This window comes from Mesocricetus auratus, unplaced genomic scaffold, assembly GCF_017639785.1.
Source record: "Mesocricetus auratus isolate SY011 unplaced genomic scaffold, BCM_Maur_2.0 Super-Scaffold_100691, whole genome shotgun sequence".
Classification (NCBI taxonomy): Eukaryota; Metazoa; Chordata; class Mammalia; order Rodentia; family Cricetidae; genus Mesocricetus; species Mesocricetus auratus.
In genome coordinates, this window is record NW_024429267.1 from 6,482,791 (window position 1) to 6,507,307 (window position 24,517).

General features: G+C 40.1%; 1 protein-coding gene across 9 annotated transcripts in view; it reads left to right on the forward strand.

Annotated features, from left to right (window-relative positions):
- The window catches only part of Herc1 (HECT and RLD domain containing E3 ubiquitin protein ligase family member 1), a 162,023-nt gene that overhangs the window by 131,263 nt on the left and 6,243 nt on the right, over positions 1-24,517 (forward strand). For all 9 annotated transcript variants that reach the window (XM_040739487.1, XM_040739486.1, XM_040739492.1 and 6 more), the window contains 21 exons: positions 137-264; positions 2,144-2,344; positions 2,955-3,085; positions 4,304-4,503; positions 4,871-4,976; positions 5,912-6,058; positions 6,400-6,501; positions 7,830-8,003; positions 8,826-9,119; positions 10,463-10,528; positions 10,701-10,826; positions 11,681-11,819; positions 13,059-13,240; positions 13,774-13,929; positions 14,961-15,083; positions 15,875-15,977; positions 18,423-18,592; positions 19,490-19,628; positions 21,686-21,855; positions 23,147-23,316; positions 23,540-23,705. In XM_040739487.1, coding sequence (XP_040595421.1) covers positions 137-264; positions 2,144-2,344; positions 2,955-3,085; positions 4,304-4,503; positions 4,871-4,976; positions 5,912-6,058; positions 6,400-6,501; positions 7,830-8,003; positions 8,826-9,119; positions 10,463-10,528; positions 10,701-10,826; positions 11,681-11,819; positions 13,059-13,240; positions 13,774-13,929; positions 14,961-15,083; positions 15,875-15,977; positions 18,423-18,592; positions 19,490-19,628; positions 21,686-21,855; positions 23,147-23,316; positions 23,540-23,705 — 3,193 coding nt within the window. The remainder of the gene's footprint in view (positions 1-136; positions 265-2,143; positions 2,345-2,954; positions 3,086-4,303; positions 4,504-4,870; positions 4,977-5,911; positions 6,059-6,399; positions 6,502-7,829; positions 8,004-8,825; positions 9,120-10,462; positions 10,529-10,700; positions 10,827-11,680; positions 11,820-13,058; positions 13,241-13,773; positions 13,930-14,960; positions 15,084-15,874; positions 15,978-18,422; positions 18,593-19,489; positions 19,629-21,685; positions 21,856-23,146; positions 23,317-23,539; positions 23,706-24,517) is intronic.

The following is a 24,517-nucleotide window of genomic DNA, read 5'->3' on the forward strand; positions in this document are numbered from 1 at the left end:
GTGATGACGAATGCTGCTGATTAAGAATATCCTATGATAACAAGCCTGTATGCAACCCTTGCTTTTAGGTTTGAAATCTAGCTTACTAAATTTAGAAATGTAGATGGAAATTGCACACTCATCTGTTGCATTTTAGGGAAGGGGATGCCGAGGAAAGCCTTGGATCACCTAGTGACCCAAGCTTCTCACCTGTTTCCTGGAGTGTCAGTGGCAGATACCTTGCTGGGGCGTTGGAGAAGATGGTGAACATCTGGCAAGTTAATGGTAAGAGTCCTGAGAGCACTGCAGTGCTCAGCCTTCCTCTCACTTAGTCTTGGAGGCCAAGTAGGAGCTTTGCTTCTCTTTACCTGGAAATCTGTGAACTGTTAACAGCTGGAAGTTTCAGATACTTGCTTTGTGAACCAAGCTTCTTTTAATGCAACAGTAAGTAGGCTTGAGGAGAGGTGTTAGTTGCTAGGTTTTAAGCTGTGTAATTTTCAGCCACTTTTGAAATAGCTCTTTCGTTTATGTTTCTTTCAGAGATAAATTTTTTGTTTTGTTTCTTGAGATAGGGTTTCCTTGTATTACAACCTTGGTTGTCCTGGAACTTACTTTGTAGCCCAGACTGGCTTGAACTCTGCCTGCCTCTGCCTCCCAAGTGCTAGGATTAAATGCATGTACACCATCCTGACAGAGTTTTTTTTTTTTTTTTTTTTTTTTTTGGTTTTACGAGACAGGGTTTCTCTGTATTGTTTTGGAGGCTGTCGGTCCAGCCTGGCCTGGAACTCACAGAGATCCGCCTGCCTCTGCCTCCTGAGTGCGGGGATTAAAGGCGTGCGCCACCACTGCCCGGCGAGATAAAATTTTTTATTAGGTGTTTTTACACATTCATTCATTTATTTGTTTGTTTGTTTGTTTGGGTGTACACATATGCCATGGTGCATATATGGAAGTCACAGAACAACTTACAGAAGTTTTCTCTTTCTACCATGTGGATCCCAGGGATTGAATTTAGGTCATTAGGCTTAGCAGCAAGGGCCTTTTCCCATAAAGCTGTATCAGTTGCCCTAACAGTTTTTGTTGTATCTCTCAACAAAAAAAAATGCTATTATAATTATAGACTTACTAGTATTTGTTTATTTTTACATGCTTAAGAAATGTCTATTATCATTCACATAATAGAGGAGCAGCTAGCCAGTCTGTAGGTAAATTATTCATATCAGTTGGGTTTTCAGTAATTTTTAGGGGTTACTGAGCATAATGGCCCATGCAATTTCAGTACTTGGGAAGCAGAGGCAGGAGAATTGCTGGAAGTTGGAAGTCAGTCTGGGTTATTACAATTGTGAGGCCTGTGTCAAAATCAAGTAAACCAAAAAGCAGAAGTATCTTAGTGATGTTGCCTTCAGCCTTCTCCCACTGTCCTGGGAAAGAAGCATACCACTTTGCCGGCAATAGGAAAGCACTTAAGTGATTACCATTTGCTGCCATTTGTTCCTTTAGTCTCTTCTTTTGTAGAAGTACTTTGTTCTTTAAGTAGTTATAAAAAAAGACTGTTGGCTTAAATGATATGTAGGACATGAATAAAAAGATTTTGTTTTCACAGACCTTTAGGTTCATAGGCTGTTGTGAAATAGAGACTACATTGGGTGTATTAACTAATAAATACTTTTTCTTTTTTGAAATTTCTATTCTTGCTATATATGCATTTTTTGAGATTGAGGATCTATCCCTCATTGAATCCCATGCCAGCCAGGGATATAGCTGTACCTCTATACCTATACCTATACCTATACCTATACCTATACCTATACCTATACCTATATATATATATATATAGGTATAGGTATATATATGGCATGTGTAGTTCAGGGTGTCTTTAAACTCACAGAGATCAGCCTGTGTATACCTCTTGATTGTTGGGATTGATGGCGTGTGCCACCATCGCCCAGCTAGTGGCACACATCTTGGGGGCCAGAGGCAGGTGATTCTCTGTGAATTGAGGACTGATTTACAGAGAGAGTTCCAGGGATTGAACCAAGGCTACACAGAGAAACTCTGTCTCAAAAAACAAAAACAGCAAACAAAAGATGTGTGCCACCATACCTGGCACTTGTTCCTTTTTTAAGAGTTAAATGAGGGTGAGTTAACATTTCTCGATCTGTAGGAGGAAAAGGATTAGTAGATATTCAGCCACACTGGGTGTCTGCCCTGGCTTGGCCAGAAGAAGGTCCAGCTACAGCCTGGTCAGGAGAGTCTCCAGAGTTATTGCTGGTGGGACGGATGGACGGGTCTCTAGGACTGATTGAAGTCGTTGACGTGTCCACTATGCACCGCCGAGAACTGGAACACTGCTATCGAAAGGATGGTAAGAAGTTATACTAGTCAAGAAAGTAGACAAGTAGACAAAAAGGTTTTTGGTTGAGTATAAATGCTAGTGAATATTACTTTTGGCTTTGTTCTCTAAAATTTCCACTAGATATTTGATTTTAATTAGTAACTGGATTGAAATCTATTTCTCTTCTACTCCTTACTGTATCTTTCTGACAAAGGGAAATTTCACTTTGTTATACCATATTAGTCATTCATCCTGTGTGTGAATGATTTAACATTTATAGCAGGATCCAAATATAACTTATATTTTAGAGCTGTCAAGAGGGGAGAAAATTATTGGTTAAAAACAAATTGTTAACAACCTGGTACAGTTCCTTATTCCCAACCAAATTGTTACTGTCTTTCTTTTTTTAACAACCTCATGGATAAGAATGAAATGTTAACAGTGAGGTCATTTCTTTCACTCATAAGTGACATTCTTTAAAGTGGGTTGTATGTGCTCTAGGCTAAAGTTTATAATTTGTGAGCTATGTAGAAGTTTTCTTGCTGTGATGGTAGTAGCACAGATCTCTTTCAGAGTGCCTAGTTGTACGTCTAGATAATGACAAATATATCCTTTTGTGTGTGTGTTTTTATCATGTTAGTATCTGTCACTTGCATTGCGTGGTTCAGTGAAGACAGACCGTTTGCAGTAGGATATTTTGATGGGAAATTGTTAATGGGAACAAAAGAACCACTTGAGAAAGGAGGCATTGTTCTTATTGACGCACATAAGGTAAAGGCCATCTTCTTGATGGCTGCTTTTCTTGTTTTTTTAATTGTAATTTTGTTTGGTGGTAGTATCTTCAACAATATTTTACATTGGCCACTTATGATTTAATATCCTGTTGTTACATAAAGTCTTTGTGCCTGTGTTTACATGGAAGAATCTGTGTTTAAAAAAAAATAAATCAAGCTGCAAAAGGAAAATGAAACCAAAAACATGACATCTGAGTGCCCTAGGAATATCCCCTGTCCAAAGTGTCTCCGTTAATACCAAAACTTCCACTAATGAAAGGTGTTTCCTCAGAGATTTCCAGTCCTGATGTTTACAAGGCCACCCAGGCAGGCAACATAAAAGTAAAAAAACAGGAGTTGGGAAATGTGGAAGGATAATCACAAAACAAAACAAAAAAAAAAACCACAAAGGACTAGAGAGATGGTTCTAAGTTTAAGAGTACTGACTATCCTTCCTGAGAACCCAGGTTCTATTACCAGCATTTAACATGGAAGCTCATAGCCATCTGTAACTCTAGTTCCAGGAATTCCTATGCCCTCTCTGGCCTCTACAGGCACCAGGCACATGGTGCACAGACATGCATGCAGGCAAAACACTAATTTGCATAAATTAAGATTATAAAAAAATTAAAAGGAAAACACAATGATCAAGAGATCAAGACATATAAACACAAAACATTCCCTAGTCTCTCCTAAGCATTTTCACTAATCTGGGGTGAGGGATTCTTTTTTCTTTCTGTTTTTGTTTCCATCCTTTTCACATTGTAATGATTATCAGTTGATAAAATGATACAGTATGTACACATGCAAAGGAAAAGTACTGTTCTCTTCAGAGCCAGATTTTCATAATTTAATGTAACATTTATTCAGCTTTAACTGTAATAGATATATAATGTAAACTATGTTAAAAGGCAAGTTGAATAAGATTAAGAATGACATGGAAATATCGAATTCATATAAAAACCTTGATTTTAAAGCAATTGAGTACCATCCACAAATTAATGAATATAAAATTCTTATTGTAAACCGGGCGTTGGTGGTGCACGCCTTTAATCCCAGCACTCGGGAGGCAGAGGCAGGTGGATCTCTGTGAGTTCGAGGCCAGGCTGGACCGACAGCCTCTAAAACAGAGAAACCCTGTCTCGTAAAACCAAAAAAAAAAAAAAAAAAAAAATTCTTATTGTAAAACGAGTATTATTTTCCCTACCATTTTAAGGAGACTCTTGTGAGTATGAAATGGGACCCAACAGGCCATATTCTTATGACATGTGCCAAAGAAGAAAGTGTGAAACTCTGGGGACCTGTTTCAGGATGCTGGCGCTGTCTGCATTCGCTCTGCCATCCATCCACTGTAAACGGCATCGCCTGGTGCAGCCTTCCAGGGAAAGGATCCAAGTTGCAGTTATTGATGGCCACGTATGTTATAAATTTGTGTGTGTGTGTTAGTTTTTATGGGAGTGTAGACTATTACTTCCCAGTAATCTCGATTTAGTGTCACAGCATAAAAATTACTTGAGAGAGGCTGGAGAGATGGCTCAGTGGCTAAGGGCACCAGCTGCTCTTCCAGACGACTTGGGTTCAATTCCCAGGACCCACATGGCAGCTCACAACTGTGTGTAACTCAAGTTCCAGGGGATCTAGCATCCTCACACAGACATCCATGCAGGCAAAACACCAATAAAATAAAGATAAATAATTTTCTTAAAAGTTACCTAAAAGAAATAAAGAGCAGATTGTCAGATTTTCATTTGGTATGTTCTCCTTTTGTGATTTTTTTTTTAAGTGGCTGTCAGAATGGCTTAGTGTGTGTTTGGCGTATTCCACAAGATACCACACAGACCAGTATGACCAGCTCAGAAGGATGGTGGGATCAGGAATCAAATTGTCAGGTAATGTGTGGCTGTTTAAGACTTTTATCTGAAACTATAATACAATAACTCCTCCTCAGTAAAGCATTTACTGCTATTCCTGAAGGTCATGATCTATCAGGGAAATGTAAGTAATTGTAATAATTTGTATGCTCTCTCAAATTCGTGTAATTTTTTTAAGTTGAGGACACTATCATTACTGGTTACAGTGAGGTGTTTAATGCATATTGGGTGGTGATCATCCCAATGTTGAATAAAATGGATGTTGTGGATATACTAGTCCTGAGTGGAGTAACACTATGGGAGTTTCCATCTGAGATGTCTCCTACCAATGTCAGAATTTCACCTGTACAGAGCCATTATTGTGAAAGAAGAGTTACAAGCTTACCTACTTACAAAGGCATATAGACAAGTCACATAAACTCATACATCTGAGAGTTGGGACGTGTGGAGGAGAAAAAGCACAGACAAAATCCAGAAAGCACATATGCTGCATCTCAAAATGGACTTCCTAAGCTGTCTCTTTTCTCAACCACTTTTCATCTCTATAAACAGGTTTCCCTGTTGTTAGCTAATGGTTCTGTCTGTACCACTCTGTCTTTCTGGGATGCTTCCCTCTTATCATTTAGTTGGCACTGGGGAGGCAGAGGCAGGGAGATCTCTGAGTTTGAGGCCAACCTGGTCTACAGAGGGAGTTCCAGGACAGCCAGGCGTACACAGAAACCCTATCTCAAAAAAACAAAACAAGGAATAGAAAATTAGTTCTAAAATATATAGAAACAGAACCAGGTTGCTGTTTTATTGTTCATCGAGTTAAGTAACTTTATGAAAGAAAATATCTCTACCTCAGTCCCCAGTTTCACACTACTGTAATGTAAAATTTCCAAGAATTAACTATGAATCTTGAACCTGCAAATTATTTTTCAACTAATACATATTAAAACAATGAATTATAGGATGGCTATAGGAAATCAGCTGGAGCCAAGTGTGTTTATCAGCTGCGGGGACACATCACTCCTGTTCGGACTGTGGCCTTCAGTTCTGATGGGTTGGCCTTGGTGTCTGGTGGACTTGGTGGGCTTATGAACATTTGGTCTTTAAGGGTAAGGACACAGATTGTTTTTCTTTCTAATGTGTTATATTTGGCTCAAAGATAATAGAATATTCTATGTAATAGTGTCTTAGGTAATGAAGAAGCTCCTATAGAGATGATTCTACCTATAGAATCATCTATAGAACCAATCTCTTGTTCTTTGGGTTTTCTTATAAGTATTTTTTAAAGTAAAAAGTATGTATAAATGAAAAGTAGGTTATAAAATCAATGTTGTTAAATTTAGCTCAGTTACAATTTTTAATGTATATTTTGTGAATGTAAAGTAACAGATGTTGTGTCAACAGTGCCTAAAGTCAGGAAATGAGTTTTGATAAATATATCTCATTTTAGGATGGCTCTGTCTTGCAAACTGTTGTGATAGGCTCTGGAGCTATTCAGACCACAGTATGGATTCCAGAAGTTGGGGTAGCTGCCTGCTCAAATAGATCAAAGGTAATATTACTGTCACAACAAACCATTGGTTGAGACTGGAGAAGTTTTAAATGTTACAGTCCAAGCCCCTCTCTTCAGAGAGACAACTGCTATCTGAAAGATTATTACTTGTCCAAGATAATGCAGCTATTTAAGGGTAGAAGGGAGTTAGGACCTGGGCATGCTCTTTTCTTATCCTGTCCTCTTTCAGCTCTACCTGGGCTTTGCTGAAAGTGCTTGATTTGAGTTTTTTAAATTAGAAACAAGCTTGCTTCACATGTCAATCCCAGCTCCCTCTCCCGCCCCTCCTCCCCCACCTCCCACAAACCCTCCTAACTCCCCACCCAATCCCCACTCCACTCTCCAGGGAGGGTAAGGCCCTTCATGGGGAATCTCCAAAGTCTGTCATATTATCCGGGGCAGGGCTTAGGCCCTCCCACATGTGTCCATGCTGAGAGAGCATCCCTTCATGTGGAATGGGCTCCCAAAGTCCATTTGGATGCCAGAGATAAATACTGATCTAGTGCCCGAGTGTTTGTTTTTGTTTTTAATTAATTCTTTTGGAAGACAAAAGTAGATCCCGATTTTCTCACATGAATTTTGACAGCACTAAACTATCTCAAAAGAATATTCTGTGGAAAAACCATCTCAAAAATATTTAGGAATCCAAAATATATCATGGCTTTGAAATTTAAGATTCTAGTAAAAGTGCTAACCATTCTTCTGTGGGGGAAAAAAAAAAGGTGATGTATGGTATTACCCTACAGCAGTCATCATACTCTGAAAGAGCAAAGCCAGTATACGGTTTGATTTACATTTTATGTGCTTAAATAGTGTTAAAAGAAGCTATACTCCTTTGTGAATGATCCTACTAAGAGTAAAAATAAAAGCTAACCAATCCTAGGATGTTTTCAAGATTAGCTATATAGTGTGTAGCACCCCAAACAGTAGAGTCATTGAGCCTACTGCATAGAATAGGGAAGTTCTGGGGCTTTTACATTGTGTTCCTGAGGAAACTTTTTATTCCTACTGTCCCTGTAATTATGTCAGATTTGTGAAGTACACTGCATGCCTAGTCTTACAAGTTCTATGACCAGCAGAAAATTGACATTGTTTTTAAAGAAAATTTGTTAAGGTGGCTTACATGTTTTTATTTTGTTTAATTCACCCATTTTACTTAAACAAAATTAGGATGTCTTAAAGTTCCATAGACATATCTTTGTATGTAAAAAGGAAAAGAATTTAATCCAGTTACTGGAGAGAATTTCTCAGGTTGAATGGTAATGGCATAATTTTTAAATATTTTATTTAAACAAATTAATCATATAGAATAATTTATTTTCCACCAGGATGTTTTGGTTGTGAATTGTACAGCAGAATGGGCTTCTGCCAATCACGTTTTAGCAACCTGTCGGACAGCCCTCAAACAACAGGGTATTCTGGGATTAAACATGGCTCCCTGCATGAGAGCATTTCTGGAGCGGCTACCCATGATGCTTCAAGAGCAATATGCCTATGAAAAGGTAACTCATGGCTCTAACTCCCTTAGTACCTGATATTTTGGAATTTAGACCCCTCCCCTCCATCCAACAGGGGCTTGACTTGACGTTTGAGGGCAATAAGTATAGCTATTGGGACAGAAATGAAGTCATATGTACCTAAGCAGTTGTACACTAGTCTTAAGCCCATTTTTCTTCATTTTCATCTGAGTTAAATGAAACTATAACCCCAAAATTTGTAGTGTTGATACATTCTTTTTCAGATGATTTATTCATTCCATATCCAGTTAATTTCACTGAAGAATTTGCCTGGTTTTAATTTTCATGGTCTCTGTGATAGATTTACTCTGCTATGATTAAAGACTACCATAAAAGAGAATTTGTGTTTGATGACTACCAAGGTTTTCTTAGTAAATGAAAAAATGTGAGATGAGTTAGATCTTTGTGATTTAGTTGTTTAGTTGTTATCTACCTTGTTTATAATCAGGAAAAATACACACACACACACACACACACACACACACACACACACACACACACACACACACACACACACACACACACACACCAGTCCAGTGTGAGCCCTTACTAGATTCTGAAACAAACAAACAAAAAAAAAGGATATGAGTGGCAAAACCAAATAAAGCTCTGGTTTAGCCAGTATTTACCAGCATAAATTTCTTAGTTTTGATGAATGTAGTATGGCTTTATGTTATTATATATATTAGATATAGAGAAAATTGAGTGAAGAATATGTAGAATTCTCTTCTAGCTCTGTAAGATTTCATAATGTAAGTTTATTCAGGACATCTAACACAGACTCCATCACATGTTAATTTCTCTTAGCCTCATGTGGTTTGTGGTGACCAGCTTGTTCACAGCCCCTACATGCAGTGTCTGGCTTCCCTTGCTGTGGGGCTTCATCTGGATCAGCTGTTGTGTAGCCCTCCAGTGCCTCCACACCATCAGAACTGCCTCCCTGATCCTGCATCCTGGAATCCGAATGAATGGGCCTGGTTAGAATGCTTCTCAACCACCATCAAGGCTGCAGAAGCCCTGACCAATGGAGCACAGTTTCCAGAGTCATTTACTGTCCCAGATCTAGAGCCTGTTCCTGAAGATGAGCTAGTACTCCTCATGGTGAGTCATGTGCTGCTGCTATTTGTAGAGGAGATTGTACCATGGCTGCTTGGTATGCCACAGTTTCTTTGCTGGCTTGACTAGCTAGTGGCATGCCCTTATATTAAATGGAATATACTTTTCTATCAAGTCTCTTGTGACAGAGCCCTTCTGAATCTACTGACTTCATATATAGTGCCATACTTTCCTGTTACCTTCATCTGTAGGTGTTTGTCAAGTACCTTAATCATACATATTTTTAGCTTTCTTCTGGTTACTTTGTGAGATTTATGCCACTTTAGAGATTCTGATTTACTCTGTGCTTTAAATATACTAGTGATCAGTATCAAGTGAGAATACAGATGAGCATTTGGTGGTGTTCTTTTTTACTGTATTTGATAGTGTCTATCTATAGAAATGGTGATGAAGGCAAAATGCCAATGTAGGAAATGCAAGCAAGCACCTGACCTAACCTTAATTAAGGCTTATGTATGCAAACATTTGAACATAAAAATGTAAATATAACATCAGATAACTGAATTGAGAAAAATTGTCTGACTATGTCATTTTTAATCAAGAAATATCTTCCTTGTAAGGGGCCCAAGAGTTTAGTCACCATCACCAACACCAGATACAAATAATAGAACAGAGAAGCGTGAAATAGAATAGGATAGAATAGAACAGAGTATAACAGGTCCTTTTGAACCCCATTTGACCCTGATACCATCTTATAGATATGGAAACTGAAGCCCAAAACAATGATGAGACTTACTCACTAACCTAGATAAAGAATCTAGCGAGGCAGTAGGTTTTGTACATGGCTTTGTACCCATAGGTGTTCAGTAAACTTGAATGATTAGCTTTAAAAAAACACAGGTCTTCTTTATTTATTTTACTTTATGTGCAGTTGTGAGCTGCCATGTAGTTGCTGGGACATGAACCTGGGTCCTCTGTAAGAGCAGCCAGTGTTCTTTGCTGCTGAGCCATTTCTCCAGCACCAAATGGTTAGCATTGAACCAAGGCTACTGTTAAAGTGAAAGTGTGTATAATAAAAAATAAATATTAGAATGCAAAAGCAAGTTTGAAATTACTATGACATTGGACTTGCTGGATGGGGTGGCATATGCCTGTAGCCCCAACTTCTTAGGAGAAAGAAGTCAGAGAATTTTGAGACCAAGAGTTTGAAGCCAGATGACCTGAGCAACATAGCAAGACCTTGTGTTTTAAAAAACAAAATAAGAACAACTATTCTTGACTTGTTCTAATATTACCATGTTCTTTAGAAAGGAAGCTTCATCACTAGTCAGGAGAAGACTAAGTCCTGACAAGGCATCGTTGGTTGTGATGTGTGCTCTGTCTTGCAGGATAACAGCAAGTGGATCAATGGCATGGATGAACAAATTATGTCTTGGGCAACTTCCAGGCCTGAGGTCAGTAAAGATAAGATTACTATGTGGTGGGTTTCAGTCAGTCTTTTGATTATAAATGCATGTGTTTCTGTGTCCTTCTGTTTCCTGTAGTGGTTGTCACATGCTTGTGCTCAGTATGTCTTTGTTTGAGCAACTGGATGATCCTAACTTTAGGTGCCTGTGGGTTTTCTAGGACTGGCACCTGGGAGGTAAATGTGATGTCTACTTATGGGGTGCTGGCAGGCATGGACAGCTGGCAGAAGCTGGAAGAAATGTAATGGTACCAGCTACAGCTCCTTCATTCTCACAGGCCCAACAGGTAAATAGCAGAGTGAAGAATAGAGAAGAAATTCAGGAATTCCAATTGCTGTCAGTAACTTGCTTTGGGTTGAAGAATGTCGGTTTCATAGTCTATTGTGGTGAATCATTAAAGAACCTCATTTTATGTGGCCTCAGAATGAAGGCTTGCTAAGGTTTTATTGTACTCAAGACATTTTAAAGAAGTTTCTAAATTTTTCTGGCTTCCTAGTGAATTAACATCACAATGTATGAGGCCAGTGTAGTACATATTTATGGAAGCTGAGCTAATCTTAATCACTGTTCTCTTTGGGAACCATGAACCAGGATCTTTCACCTTTATTGATACTCCTCTCTCCACCATTAGTTATGATGCTGTATTCCCCTCATTTCACTTCAGTTCTCTTCTCCCTAAGCTATCCCCAGAGTTTACTGCTCTTCCCTGTTTTGGTCCCCTCCAGTTTCTGCCACTTTCTACACCATTTCTACTACTAAATGTTTCCTATCACTTTTCCTCTTTCTTCTCTATCTGTGTTGTTTAGTTGTGCTCAGTTAGCTGGAATCTCATGAATTATCTCAGTCCAATGGGCCTCATATGTGCCTTGGTTGTTTTCAGAATTATAGCAATCAAAGGTTACAGGGAAGCCACAGGTAGACCAGTTTTTCTGTTTTAGTGCAAAGGAGAAACGAACTGGTAGAGATTTCCTCGGGTACATGAGGTCACCTAAAGTGTCTGAAGTTAGAGATGAACAATAAGGGTAATAGAGAGGCAATGTTTTTACTTATTCTTAGATAATTTCATGCATGTACACTGTATATCTTGATCATGTTCGACCCAAATAAGGATTATGTTTTTTATTCTGTGTTTTATACTAGGTTATATGTGGTCAGAACTGTACCTTTGTCATCCAGGCCAATGGCACAGTGTTGGCTTGTGGTGAAGGAAGTTATGGCAGATTAGGGCAAGGAAATTCAGATGACCTTCATGTACTGACTGTTATTTCAGCCCTGCAAGGTGAGGCTACCCTGAATTTAAAATTGTTAGAAACTGTGACCTGACTGTGTGCATCTACTGGAACTCTTCTCAACTTGGTAAACCCATGGAGGTTTGCTTATGGTTGGGTTCTAGTTAGGTAATGCATACAGCCTTAATTTACACATTTTAAACTATTTCACAAGTAGGAGTGCTAGAATTCAGCAGCATATATGTATTTGGGACTCGAGGAAAACCAAATGTTTTAAAGTTGTAAAAAAATTCTGTAAAATTGTTAAGCTGTAATTAGGTAGTCATGGGTATGTTTCATTAACATAAAACAGTCCACATGAAAATCTTCAGCAATGCTGGAGAGTTTAAAGGGCAGCTCTGGCAAAGTTTTGTGTGACTTGAGAAAGAATGCCTCAAGAGAAACAGCTACAAGGTCTCATGGATCCCAAAGCTTGCAATAAGAGTTCTTCAACCTTTGAACATTGTGCCCTGCTGTCATCTGTAAATATGTTAGGCTACATCCCTGACTATCTTAGGATGTATTTGGCTCACAGGCTGTAAGGTGAGCATGTCTGTTCCATGGAGAACACAGGGGACTATAAGCAAATACTTCTACTTAAGACAAACATACCAGTGAGTTGACAGGAAATTCCTGCAGAACTGGGTGGCAGAGCGCTGCAGTGTGGATGGGAAAACAGGCTGCGTTCCTACCTGTTCTTTCTGCCTCTGAAACCTTGCATAACCACCACACACTTTGCAACTCAATCTCTGCAACTGTAGAAAATGAGAATGTTGGTGTCTGTCCCCTAGATCTGTGAGAGGAAAAATGAGACAATCCTTAGCAAACATTTATAAGAGTGACTAAAATATCATTACCCTTAGTGGCTGTAAGCTGTTCTTATCCTCCCTCATCTTCATCATTTTATGTGACTGCTCTCAGTTTTGTCAGGTTATGTCTATAAATTTGATTTAAAGATTTAAAATGTGCTGGGTGATAGTGGTGCATGCCTTTAGTCACTGCACTTGGAAGGCAGAGGAGTCGGATCTCTGTGAGTTTGAAACCAGCCTGGTCTGCAAGAGCTAGTTCCAGGACAGGCTCCAAAGCTACACAGAGAAACTATCTCAAAAAACCAAACCAAAAAAAAAAAAATTAAAATGTTTGTTATTCCACAAACATTTTGGGACTTTTCAAATCTGAGGGCATTCTATAGCAGCTGCAAGAGAAACATTTTACCATTTGACACCTCTTGTGTTTCTGCTGCCTTCTAGGCTTTGTGGTGACCCAGCTGGTGACTTCCTGTGGCTCTGATGGACATTCAATGGCTTTGACAGAAAGTGGTGAAGTCTTTAGCTGGGGAGATGGGGATTATGGCAAACTCGGCCATGGGAACAGCGACAGGCAACGGCGGCCAAGGCAGATAGAGGCCTTGCAAGGAGAAGAAGTGGTACAGGTCAGGCATGGTGTGGGTGTATTTGCCTTTGAATGTGAATATAGGTTACTAAATAGCATTCTGAAGCGTAAAGGAAATGGTATAAACAAATTCCATGAGCAGTATAAGAGATCCACACCATTTTTGTCATGAAGGCTCATGGTTAAGCTTTTCAGGAATTAAATGGATTTTAATGTTAGCCATCCAACTTGGTCCAAGATGTGATGCTGCAAGGCTCTTAGAAAAAACACCATAGGGTTAGGTCTTACCTCACAGTTCCTGATAGGTAGAGGGGAAGCATGTCTGTTGTATCAGGTAGTGATCTAAGATAATATTGTAAAATTACAGCACACCCTGTGGTTTACTACAAATTTTTCCACTTATTATCTCCTTTAGTCTAGGTCAGTATACATAGCCAAGAGTACTATAGTTATTCCAGAACCTGCTGTGGTTCACTTGTAGGTCAAGATATTGTTACACATTCATAACCGAAAGTGACTAGCTTCTTCCCTAGTCTTTTCTTAAAAGCCCTTTTCTCCGTGATTCTCTCCTAGATGTCTTGTGGCTTCAAGCATTCAGCAGTGGTAACATCAGACGGCAAACTCTTCACCTTTGGGAATGGTGACTATGGTCGTCTGGGTCTTGGAAACACCTCCAACAAAAAACTTCCAGAAAGAGTGACTGCACTGGAGGGATATCAGATTGGACAGGCATGGCATAAGTCAATACAATGCTCTAGTTGATAGAAATTTTCTTACCTCTTCTGTTTGCACTTATATTTTCTTCTGTCAGAAAGACCAGAATCACTAGTTACATTTAACCTCTGTATATTTTGTGTGACATATTTTATAATTTTTTTCCCAATGTGAAAAATTCACATTTTTTTGGCTCCTACTTTTTGGATGTGGCTGTTTAACAAACACTATCCATAAAGTACTACCACACCTTGCTATAAAGTCTTTTAAAAAGCTGGCTGTGGTGATACACCTATAATCCCAGCATTTGAAAGACTGAAACCAGACGATCCAGAGTTCAAGCATAACCTAGGTTATATATCATGACCTTATCTCAAACAAACAAGCAAACAACAGTAGCAACAAAAACAAACTGCCTTACACAGTACAACTTTCTTGTTGCTCCTGTGTGGCAGCATTGAGTTAGAAGGCTGAACTTTTCCCTCTGTGCATAAATACATTGAAAATGTCTCTCAATAGTGGGTAAGATGTCTTAACTTTTCCTATGTGATTGCTAAGACAGCCTGTGGAGTGAATAAGTATATCTGAGTTACGTGTAACCCCCACCCCTTTTTTAATTAATTTTTTTGGTTTTTCCAGACAGGGTTTCTCTGTGTAACAACCCTGGCTGTCCTGGAACTTTCTTTGTAGACCAGCCTGGCTTCAAACTCACAGAGACCCTCTTGCCTCTGCCTCCCAAGTGCTGGGATTAAAGACGCATACCAACATTGCCCAGTTATATGTACTTTTTTCCCCTGCCTTTGGTACTTTTATGTTCTTAGTTAGCTACAGATAAGGATTTTACTTTAAAGAAAAGCATTCTTTAAGTATCTTGGGAATTCTAATTAATGTGTTTGGGTTTATATTTGGAGCAGTTACCAAAACCAGTAAAAATCTTTGGAAACAACACAAGGCATTTTTAGTCAAGAAGAGAAAAAAAGTTCTGGAAACATACCTTGTTTTCAGGTCAGATGATCTGCTCACTAAATACTCTGTTGTTTCTCCAGGTGGCCTGTGGACTGAACCACACCTTGGCAGTGTCAGCAGATGGCTCCATGGTATGGGCATTTGGAGATGGAGACTATGGAAAACTGGGCTTAGGAAATTCTACTGCAAAATCTTCCCCGCAGGTCAGTTACTGTCTTGAATCTCAGTTTTAATACAATAGAAATTAGGTTTTACTTGTATCAGTACCTATCTTAAATTGGAAATGTGTTAACTTGAACAGTTTTATATTTTGTTACGGGTGTTTAAGGTCTTCGTTGTTTATTCTCAAATGTCTTCCATTATAGATCTTGACTTTTAAATAAGCCATTACTAAGGTAGAATAGATATAAACATTCTGCAAGGATAAGCCTCTGTCTCTGCAGACAGGTAAAAGTGCTGTGTGACTATGTCCTATGTATAGAAGAAACCAGACCAACAGGATCCTTAGGGAGAGACCCATGAGTAGATTTTTACCAATTCTGCCTGCAGCTTCTGTTTCAGCTTATTACCATTGAGTTGTGCATCTTTCAATTACATATATATGAAATGAATGCATATAAAATAAACTAGGAAGAGTTATTCTCATTTTAGGTTTCTTGGTTCTGCAGACCTTCTGTGCAGCTTTGTTATGTGGGCTTTCCTTACATATTTAATAAAACATCATGGCATGATTTACAGCTTTGTTTTCAAATTCATTTATAATCTGTGACACGTTACTATTGGCTTTGAAGAATGTTCAAATGGTGTGCAAAGAAGCAGAAAACCTGGAGCAGTAGCAGAAAATAATCTTTAGGAATATGACTTGGGTAAAACAAGTCAGTGACTTGACTTTTCTACTGGAGACACTACTTGGTGTTGTAAATGCCAGTAGGAAAGTCCATGAGGTTTGTTTTGTTCTTCCTTCTGAACATGTGCCTTATGCTTTATTTCACAGAAAGTTGATGTCCTTTGTGGAATTGGAATTAAAAAGGTTGCTTGTGGAACTCAGTTTTCTGTGGCCTTGACCAAGGATGGTCATGTGTATACTTTTGGTCAAGGTAAGGTGTCTTCTAGCCTACATTGCCTTCTATGCATGTGTATTATAGAGAGTTCTGGATAGTGTTTACCACATGACCCTTGTTCTCTTGATGCTTTTTGCTCCTATTTGATGAATTTTGTTTCAAGGCCAAACTCCCCTCCATTAAAGCTCATGTGAGAGCCTTCACTCTTGCTAGAAGACTCCCAGGCAAGAGTTCTTCCTCCTTTCTGCTGCTCTCAGGCTAGAGAGAATGAGCAGTATATGAGGATGGTATGAGAGACAGATAAGGAATGAGCTGGCTTAGGGGAAGGAACTTAGCATTTTGTTTGGTTGGTTTTGGTTTTTGGTTTTCGAGACAGGGTTTCTCTGTATTGTATTGTTGTGGAGGCTATCCTGGAATTAGCTCTTGTAGACCAGGCTGGCCTCGAACTCAGAGATCCGCTTGCCTCTGCCTCCCAAGTGCTAGGATTAAAGGCGTGCACCACCAACGCCTGGCTTGGAGCTTAGCTTTAATCATCATGTTAGTTTGCTTTTTCATCAGTATGATGCAATATACCTGACATAATGGAAGAAAGTTTTTTTTTGTGGTTTCAGATATTTCAGTCTGTAGTTTTGTGGTTCCATTGCTTCTGGGTTCTTAAAGAAACAGATTCTCTTGGGAGAAGAGAATGGTGGAACAAAGCTATTCACCTCAAGGTAGATATGAGGAAGAGAAGAGAAGAGGGGGAAAGGGCTTGAGGACAAGATACAGCCTTCAAATACATTCCTCCAGGCTGACAAGATTGTGCCATGTGTAAAGGCACTTGTTGCCAAGCCTGAGACCTGAGTTCTACCCCAGAACTCACTTGGTGGAAAAAAAGAAGTAATTGTCCTCTGACCTTTACATACATAGTATTGCATGTATGTGTGCACACACCAGAGGAGGAAGAGGAGGAGGAGGAGGAGGAGGAGGAGGAAGCAAATAAATAAGGGGCTGAAAAGGTGTCTCAACAGTTAATAGCACTTGCTGCTTCTATAAAAGGCCTGGCTTTGGTTCCAAGCATGCATATCATGTGGTTCACAACTATCTCTAACTCTAATTCCAGGGGACTCAGCACCCTCTAGTCTGCGTGGGCACTAGGCATGCATGCAGGCACTCACACATATATACATAAAATGAAAATAAATATTTTAATTGAGTAAATAAATGTTTATAAAAGAAGAAGAACGATATGCCTCCAGTTACCACTTCTTCCAACCGGGTCCCACCTCTTAGTAAACCATTCAGCTGTGGAAGAATCACTGATGAAGTTAGCATCTTCTCAATAGCACCATTATATGTCCAAACCATAACTGCCATATGGGGCCTTATCTTCTAGATATATGTGTAGAGAGATCCAGCGGACTATTGGGAATTTGTATCTGGGACTCCAGAGAGATTGGGTATACAGAACTAGGCTAGGACATTGATTGCATAGTGGTAGTAGGTAGAACTTTAGTCATAGGATTTTAAAAAGCCCAGAAGAACATGTAGAGTGAAGACTAGAGTAGAATTCTGGGGAATGTTAGGGCAGATGGTTTTGAATAGCATATAAGTGAGTGTTGTGAAGAGTCTGTGGGGAAATGGGGGACCTGGGCCATATTATCAGAAACTGAGAGGCCACTGCAGAAAGCAGGCAGGAGCCAACACATGGTTTGCAGGAACAGTTTTAGGGAAGCCGTGCAAGTGGAAGTCAGATGGCAGATGCTGTGCCTAATGGCCTAGAGGATGTGAGCGACAGGGTTAAGAGAGAAGCGGGCTAGGAATTTAAGACCCAAAGAGGTGTAATGGCATTTTTGTTTGTTTGTTGGTTTTTCAAGACAGGGTTTCTCTGTATTGTTTTGGAGGCTGTCCTGGAACTCGCTCTGTAGACCAGGCTGACCTCGAAATCACAGAGATTGGCCTGCCTCTGCCTCCCGAGTGCTGGATTAAAGGCATGTGCCACCAACATCTGGCATTTTTTTTTAAGAATATATGAAACTTGAAGGTCTTGTTGAACATATGTCAGTTCTTTTTTGGGGGGAGAGAAGGTTTGGTTTTTCAAGACAGGATTCCTCTGTGTTACATCTCTGGCTGTCCTGGAATTCACTGTAGACCAAGTTGGTCTCTGTAGACAGAGATCCACCTGCCTCTGCCTCCCTAGTGCTGGGATTAAAGACATGCACCCACCACTGCCTGGCTGCCAGTCCTTTTATAAGAGTATAAAGCATCTTGGCTTGAAATATGGACTTTAATTTTAATTTTCTATATAAATAAAAAGACTAACATTTCATATAGGAATACCTCAAACTTTTTACTTAAAGTGGTATATTTTGCTGAAATAGCAGATTTTGCCCCAATGAGTTACATACATCATTGACATTCTAATACAAAAGGCTAATGACCTGTTACAAAACACAGACTTTGGGGTAGTGCCATCATAAATTTACTCTTACTGTCTTTCAGACCGCTTGATAGGCTTACCTGAGGGACGTGCCCGTAATCACAATCGACCCCAGCAAATCCCTGTCCTGGCTGGAGTGGTCATTGAAGATGTGGCAGTTGGAGCTGAACACACACTTGCTTTGGCATCAAATGGAGATGTTTATGCCTGGGGGAGCAATTCAGAAGGACAGGTAAATGTCATGTTTGCTGCCCTTTCATGCCTCAGAAATCTAACACTGTTGCTTAGATTTATATTTTATAGCAGTTGTGTCCAGGGAATCCTTCGCTTGTGCAGGAAGTCTTGTCATCCCCAGTAGTCACAGGAGTAAATGCAAGAATGGAAATGAAGAGAATATGAAAAGCCTGCAGGCTTAAGTGCTTGCTCTCTCTGTGTATGGAAGATAAAGATTTTGGCAGGAAATGTTGAGATAGATGCTTCTATCATAGTTTTCAGCCCATGTACAGAGCCATCCTCACCTCCTCCCAAAAACCTCTGATCTGATTGTCCATTGAATCAGAGACGCTGATATTCGAGGTCTGTTATTCTCAGTAACCGTAGTGAGCATTTACATTCTCATAACTGTATTAGCAGACCAGGAAGCTGATCATCATTGTGGTTACTGTGGTCTTGATGAGAGGAAGATTAATGGTGAAGAGGCTTTTGGGGATTCTCTGGCTAGGCATTGGCAAGGTCTTCCCCACTGATGTTTAATACTGAGCTGCTGCTGCTAAGAACAGAGGCCTGGTGTCTGTGGTGTTTTACATCTGTGTACTGTAACACAGAAGCCAGTGTGTTTTAAATAAGAGCTTTATAGATCCTTCTGTTCTCACTTTCCAAGAAAAACTCCTACCCTTTCCAGAAGTAGAATCCAAGAATGACCAGTTGTTAAAAACTAATCTGTAAGTTTGGACTGGCTCTTTTGTCTCTTGTTTTTAAGAGACAGTCTAAGCTATTAGAACTGCTGTGATAGAGAAACAATCAGAATTCATTTCATTATTAATATTGGTGTATGACAAAGATGTTAACAGATTTTATTGGCTTGACTTCTATCTCTTCAATCTTTGTGCATTTGTTTTTTTATGCTTAGCTTGGTCTAGGCCACACCAACCATGTTCGAGAACCAACCTTGGTAACAGTTCTGCAAGGGAAAAATATCCGTCAGATTTCCGCTGGCCGGTGCCACAGTGCTGCGTGGACAGCACCACCTGTCCCACCAAGAGCACCAGGTAAGGGGCAGACCATTTGTACTCTTCCAACTGCTCTTTTAGCAGTGCCTAGTGCGCTATCTGCTTGTAGTTCTGATGACATTCAGCATCTGTCTGAAACTGTCAAAGCTTCTGGAGTATTCTCTATGCTACAAGCACATAAATATTTCATATCAGGCATTTCTCCTGCAGACTTCAGCATCTAGGAAAGACTCCTGTGTGTCCTCCCTCCCTCCCTCCCTCCCCCTCTCTCTCTCTGTAACCTTATGACAGTAGCCAAAAGGTTACAGTTGCTTTGTAAGGCTTACAATTAAAAAGATAAAAAGCTCTGAGGTGTCATATTCTTCACTCTAGTAGCCATTTGATACAAGATGTCTATTCAGTGACTCATTACAGGTCCAGTTGCTGCCATTTATTCCAGCATAGAGTATGAATAGTGGCTTTTTCTTTTAAATTTTTAAAAATATTACAGAATATTTATAGTCATTTCCCCCCCCCAAAAAAAAGGACTTGAAAGTATAATGCAGGGCTCGGGAAAACAGCTAAATCAGTAAAATGCTTACCACACAAGCCTAAGACCCAGTGTTGTGAGTCCAAACACCCACATAAAGAAGCCAGGCATGATCTGGGCAGTGGTGGCGCACGCCTTTAATCCCAGCACTCGGGAGACAGAGTTAGGCGGATCTCTGTGAGTTCAAGGCCAGCCTGGTCTACAAAGGAAAGGGAGTGCCAGCTAGCCTGGCTTGATCAGCAAGCTCCAAGCCCATGGGAAAAGACCCTGTATCTAAAAACAAGGTGGATGGTCATCCTGTGGAGTTACACACACTAACACATATGCATAAGTGTCTTCTTTAGTAAGGACCCTCTGATAGTCTGTATCTTCCATTTCCCTCAAATGTAGCCATTACCTTAATTGTGACATTCTTTTGTAGTTCTCATCTTTGTGTCACTGTTCATAGAAGTCCCAAACCACTTCTTAGTAGCTTCTGGTGTCTAATTTCTGAAGCCATGTGTGACTGGGTGCTTAGAGTTCCCTTCTACTTTTGCTCACCTTCCTAATTCCCCAGGAAGACTTTGGGGAAGACTCCTCAGAGAAATTTTTTTCTTGAGAACTAACAGTCACATAGATTCCCAGCAAGCAGAAGATGAATACCTGGTCCTCATTTGCACCATGCATTAATATGAGATTGCCAACTTATTGAATAGGAAAGGAAGATCCCCCCCATCCCAACTGTTTTAGTTCCTTTATTTGAAAAGAAACAGTTAAAGGAGAAAAGGTTTCCTATGTATTTTTTGTTGTTGTTTGGAACTTTTTTGTTTTATTTTAATTTTGTTAGTATTTATTTTGTCTCATTGTTTTGGATTTTTGATATAATCTCATGTAACACAGGCTAGCCTTGAACTTGCCACATAACTAAGGATGACCTTGAACTCATGTTGGGATTATAGGTCTACACCACCATGCTTGGCTTATGATATTTGAAGTTTTAAGACTCAATAGTGTCCTACTCAGTGTTCTGTTGCTATAAAGAGACACCATGAGCACAGCATGTCTTATAAAAGAAAACATTTAGTTGGGGCTTGCTTATAGTTTCAGAGGTTCAGTCCATTCTCATAGTAGCATGCAGGCACACGTGGTGTTAGAGAAGTAGCTGAGAGTTCTGTCTATATTCGGATCTACAGGCAACAAGAAGAGAGAGACTCTGGGCTTCGCATGTGCTTTTTGAAACCTTAAAGCCCACTTCCAGTGACACACTCCCTCCATCAAGGCCACACCTACTAATTGTTTCAAATAGTGTTACTCCCTGGTGACCCAAGTACTCACATCTATACACCTTTGTGGGTCATTCTCATTCAAACCACCACAAGTACTAAAGCATCCAAAAAAATAAGATGAGTTAGTAGGTAGAGGAATAGATATCTATGTAGAATAGTAAATACAGCAAAATATTACATACAGAATGTAGGTGGTGAGATTGTGTGTTCTTTGAGTGATTATTTTATGTTTAAAAGTCTTCAGAATACTCAAAATGGAGGCAATGCATTTTCCTTCACAAGTGCTTCTGTGCTTTGGGCAGGTGTGTCAGTGCCTCTCCAGCTGGGCCTGCCTGACACAGTGCCCCCGCAGTATGGGGCAGTGAGAGAGGTGAGCATTCACACCGTGAGGGCCAGGCTCCGGCTGCTTTACCACTTCTCTGACCTCATGTACTCATCATGGAGGCTACTGAATCTCAGTCCCAACAACCAGGTAAAGTTCCCAATTGGGAAATGGTACCCATGATATGTTTGCACTGTCCCAGGGCCTTTCTGCCTTTGAAAAACTCCCTCTAATGTGTTATGCTCTTTGACTCAAGAAGAACGGGGAAGTCAAGGATTGGAATTCCATTTTATTGCTGGTTGTGGGGACAAGTGACTGAACAGAAAGTATTTTTGATTTGTCCAAAACTGGAAGAAGCATGGGTCACTGAGCATGTCAGCTCCTGCCAAGTCTAGTACATGATGCTAAGTGGCTGGTGTATGGCCAGATGGTAAGGTATTTTCCTAGCCTACATGAGGCACCTGAGTTCCTCCATCCTAGCCCTGGAAAAGGAAAGGGGAGGAGGAACCTAAGTACACAGTACTCCTAGGACCATAGTGCACAGTGTTAAAGAATATAGTACATAGTATAAAATATACAGTATAGTGTTAAAGAATCAAGTCAGCTGAGAAGTCTAGGAGACATCTTGCTCCTCATGAAGGAGCACTCTCAATGTAGTAAAGGGAAATTAGGAAAAACAAAGTAAATTTGGCTGGTTGTCTGTCTTTATAGAATAGACCCACAAATTAAGAAATAAGATTATTTAATAAGCAAACATGTCTGCCCGAATGTGTATCAGTTTGAAAAACTCCCAGGCATAAACCTTTAGATCACCAGTCTCTAGAGAAAGGAAGAGATCTGACGTCTCTTTTATAAGCAGGCAGCAGCCAGGCAGGAGGACGTGCTATTGCACTAGAGTGTCAGCAAGCTGCTTCTGGTTGAGAAGTGTCTGACGAGAAGCCATGTGAGAAAAGAAGCTGAGAAGTTTCTAAATAGTACATTTTTTCCATTGTTGAGAACTTATGTGTGCACACCCAGGTGTCAGTGAGGTTATCTCTGTGTGGATGAGTGATGGATTTTATACCATGTCGGGATTTCTCCTTTTCTGTATTTTCTAAGGTTTTAAAAATGATAGTCAGCCGGGTGTTGGTGGCGCACGCCTTTAATCCCAGCACTCGGGAGGCAGAGGTAGGCGGATCTCTGTGAGTTCGAGGCCAGCCTGGTCTACAAGAGCTAGTTCCAGGACAGCCTCCAAAGCCACAGAGAAACCCTGTCTCGAAAAACCAAAAAAAAAAAAAAAAAAAAATGATAGTCATATTTTATCAGTATTTTTTTAAGTTACTAATTACAACTGAGACTCATATCTATGCTTTTGAAGGACATTTCAGAAAGAAATTATATCTAAAAGTACTATTCTTTTAAATCTGATACCATGCCATCTCTGGTCTTATGTTGTGTACAGAACAGCACATCTCATTACAATGCTGGAACATGGGGCATTGTACAGGGACAACTACGGCCTCTGTTAGCTCCAAGAGTCTACACACTCCCCATGGTACGCTCCATAGGGAAAACCATGGTTCAAGGCAAAAATTATGGGCCTCAAATTACTGTAAAGAGAATATCAACCAGGTAGGTCTTGTGTGTTTCACTAACTAGCTAGAATTGTCTAGAATATTACTGCTAATTCGTCTCTGTGTGCCTTAGCTTCTTCACTTATAAAGGGTAGTGACAGGACTCACTCTAGTCCCCAGTTCTTTAACTGATGGAAACATGCCACCAAGAACCTTTGTGGTGATGTAATGGAGATGAAGAGTTGTGTTACTCTTCTGATTTTTTTTTCTTTTCTTTTTAGAGGACGGAAGTGTAAGCCCATCTTTGTTCAAATAGCAAGACAAGTGGTAAAGCTAAATGCATCAGACCTCCGTCTGCCCTCCCGAGCATGGAAGGTTAAGTTGGTTGGAGAAGGGGCTGATGATGCTGGAGGAGTGTTTGATGACACCATCACAGAGATGTGCCAGGTACATACATGCAGTATCCCTACTGAGCTCTGTTAGTATAGCATGGCTGCACTGTGAGTCTTTAACTTTCATTGATAGACTGTGTAGTGAATTGCAGTGAGTTTGGGAAATGCTTTGTGGAGATTCCTTAGCACATCAAGATCACTGACTCACTCATCCGCCATCTGTGATGCTGTAGTAGAAGAAACAGTGGTTACATATGAATACATTCATGTAGGAGACAGACCCAAGACCACTGTGTGCTCTGGTTTATTTTGGTGTTTCTAGAACAAAGTGGACCCGCCAGGCTCCAGAAGAATAGAAAAATGAGTGTTAAAGAGTTTAATCTGGGACTGGAAAGCTGTTGCAGTGAGCATGAGCACTTAGCGCTCTTCCAGAGTGCCCAGGTTAGGATCTCAGTGCCCACTCTTAGCTCCAGAGGGTTCAGCTCCCTCATCTGGTTTCTGAGGATAGTGCTTGTATGTGGTGCACAGACAAAACATCCATACAAGCAAATAAGTTTTTGAAGTTAAAACAATAATTTTTAAAAATGAGTATAGATAAGCCAAGCGATGATGGCGCACACCTTTAATTCCAGCACTCAGGAGGCAGAAGCAGGCAGATCTCTGTGAGTTTGAGGCCAGCCGGTCTACAGAGTGAGTTCCAGGACAGCCAGGGCTACACAAAGAAACCCTGTCTCCAAAAAAAAAAAAAAAAAAAAAAAAAAAAGGCAAGGGAGGGTGTTGACCAGTTCTGATTTGTAAGCCATGCTGGCAGACTGCTTCAAGATTAGTTTTGTTCCTTCCACTTTGCCTGATAAATAAATGGCTTGA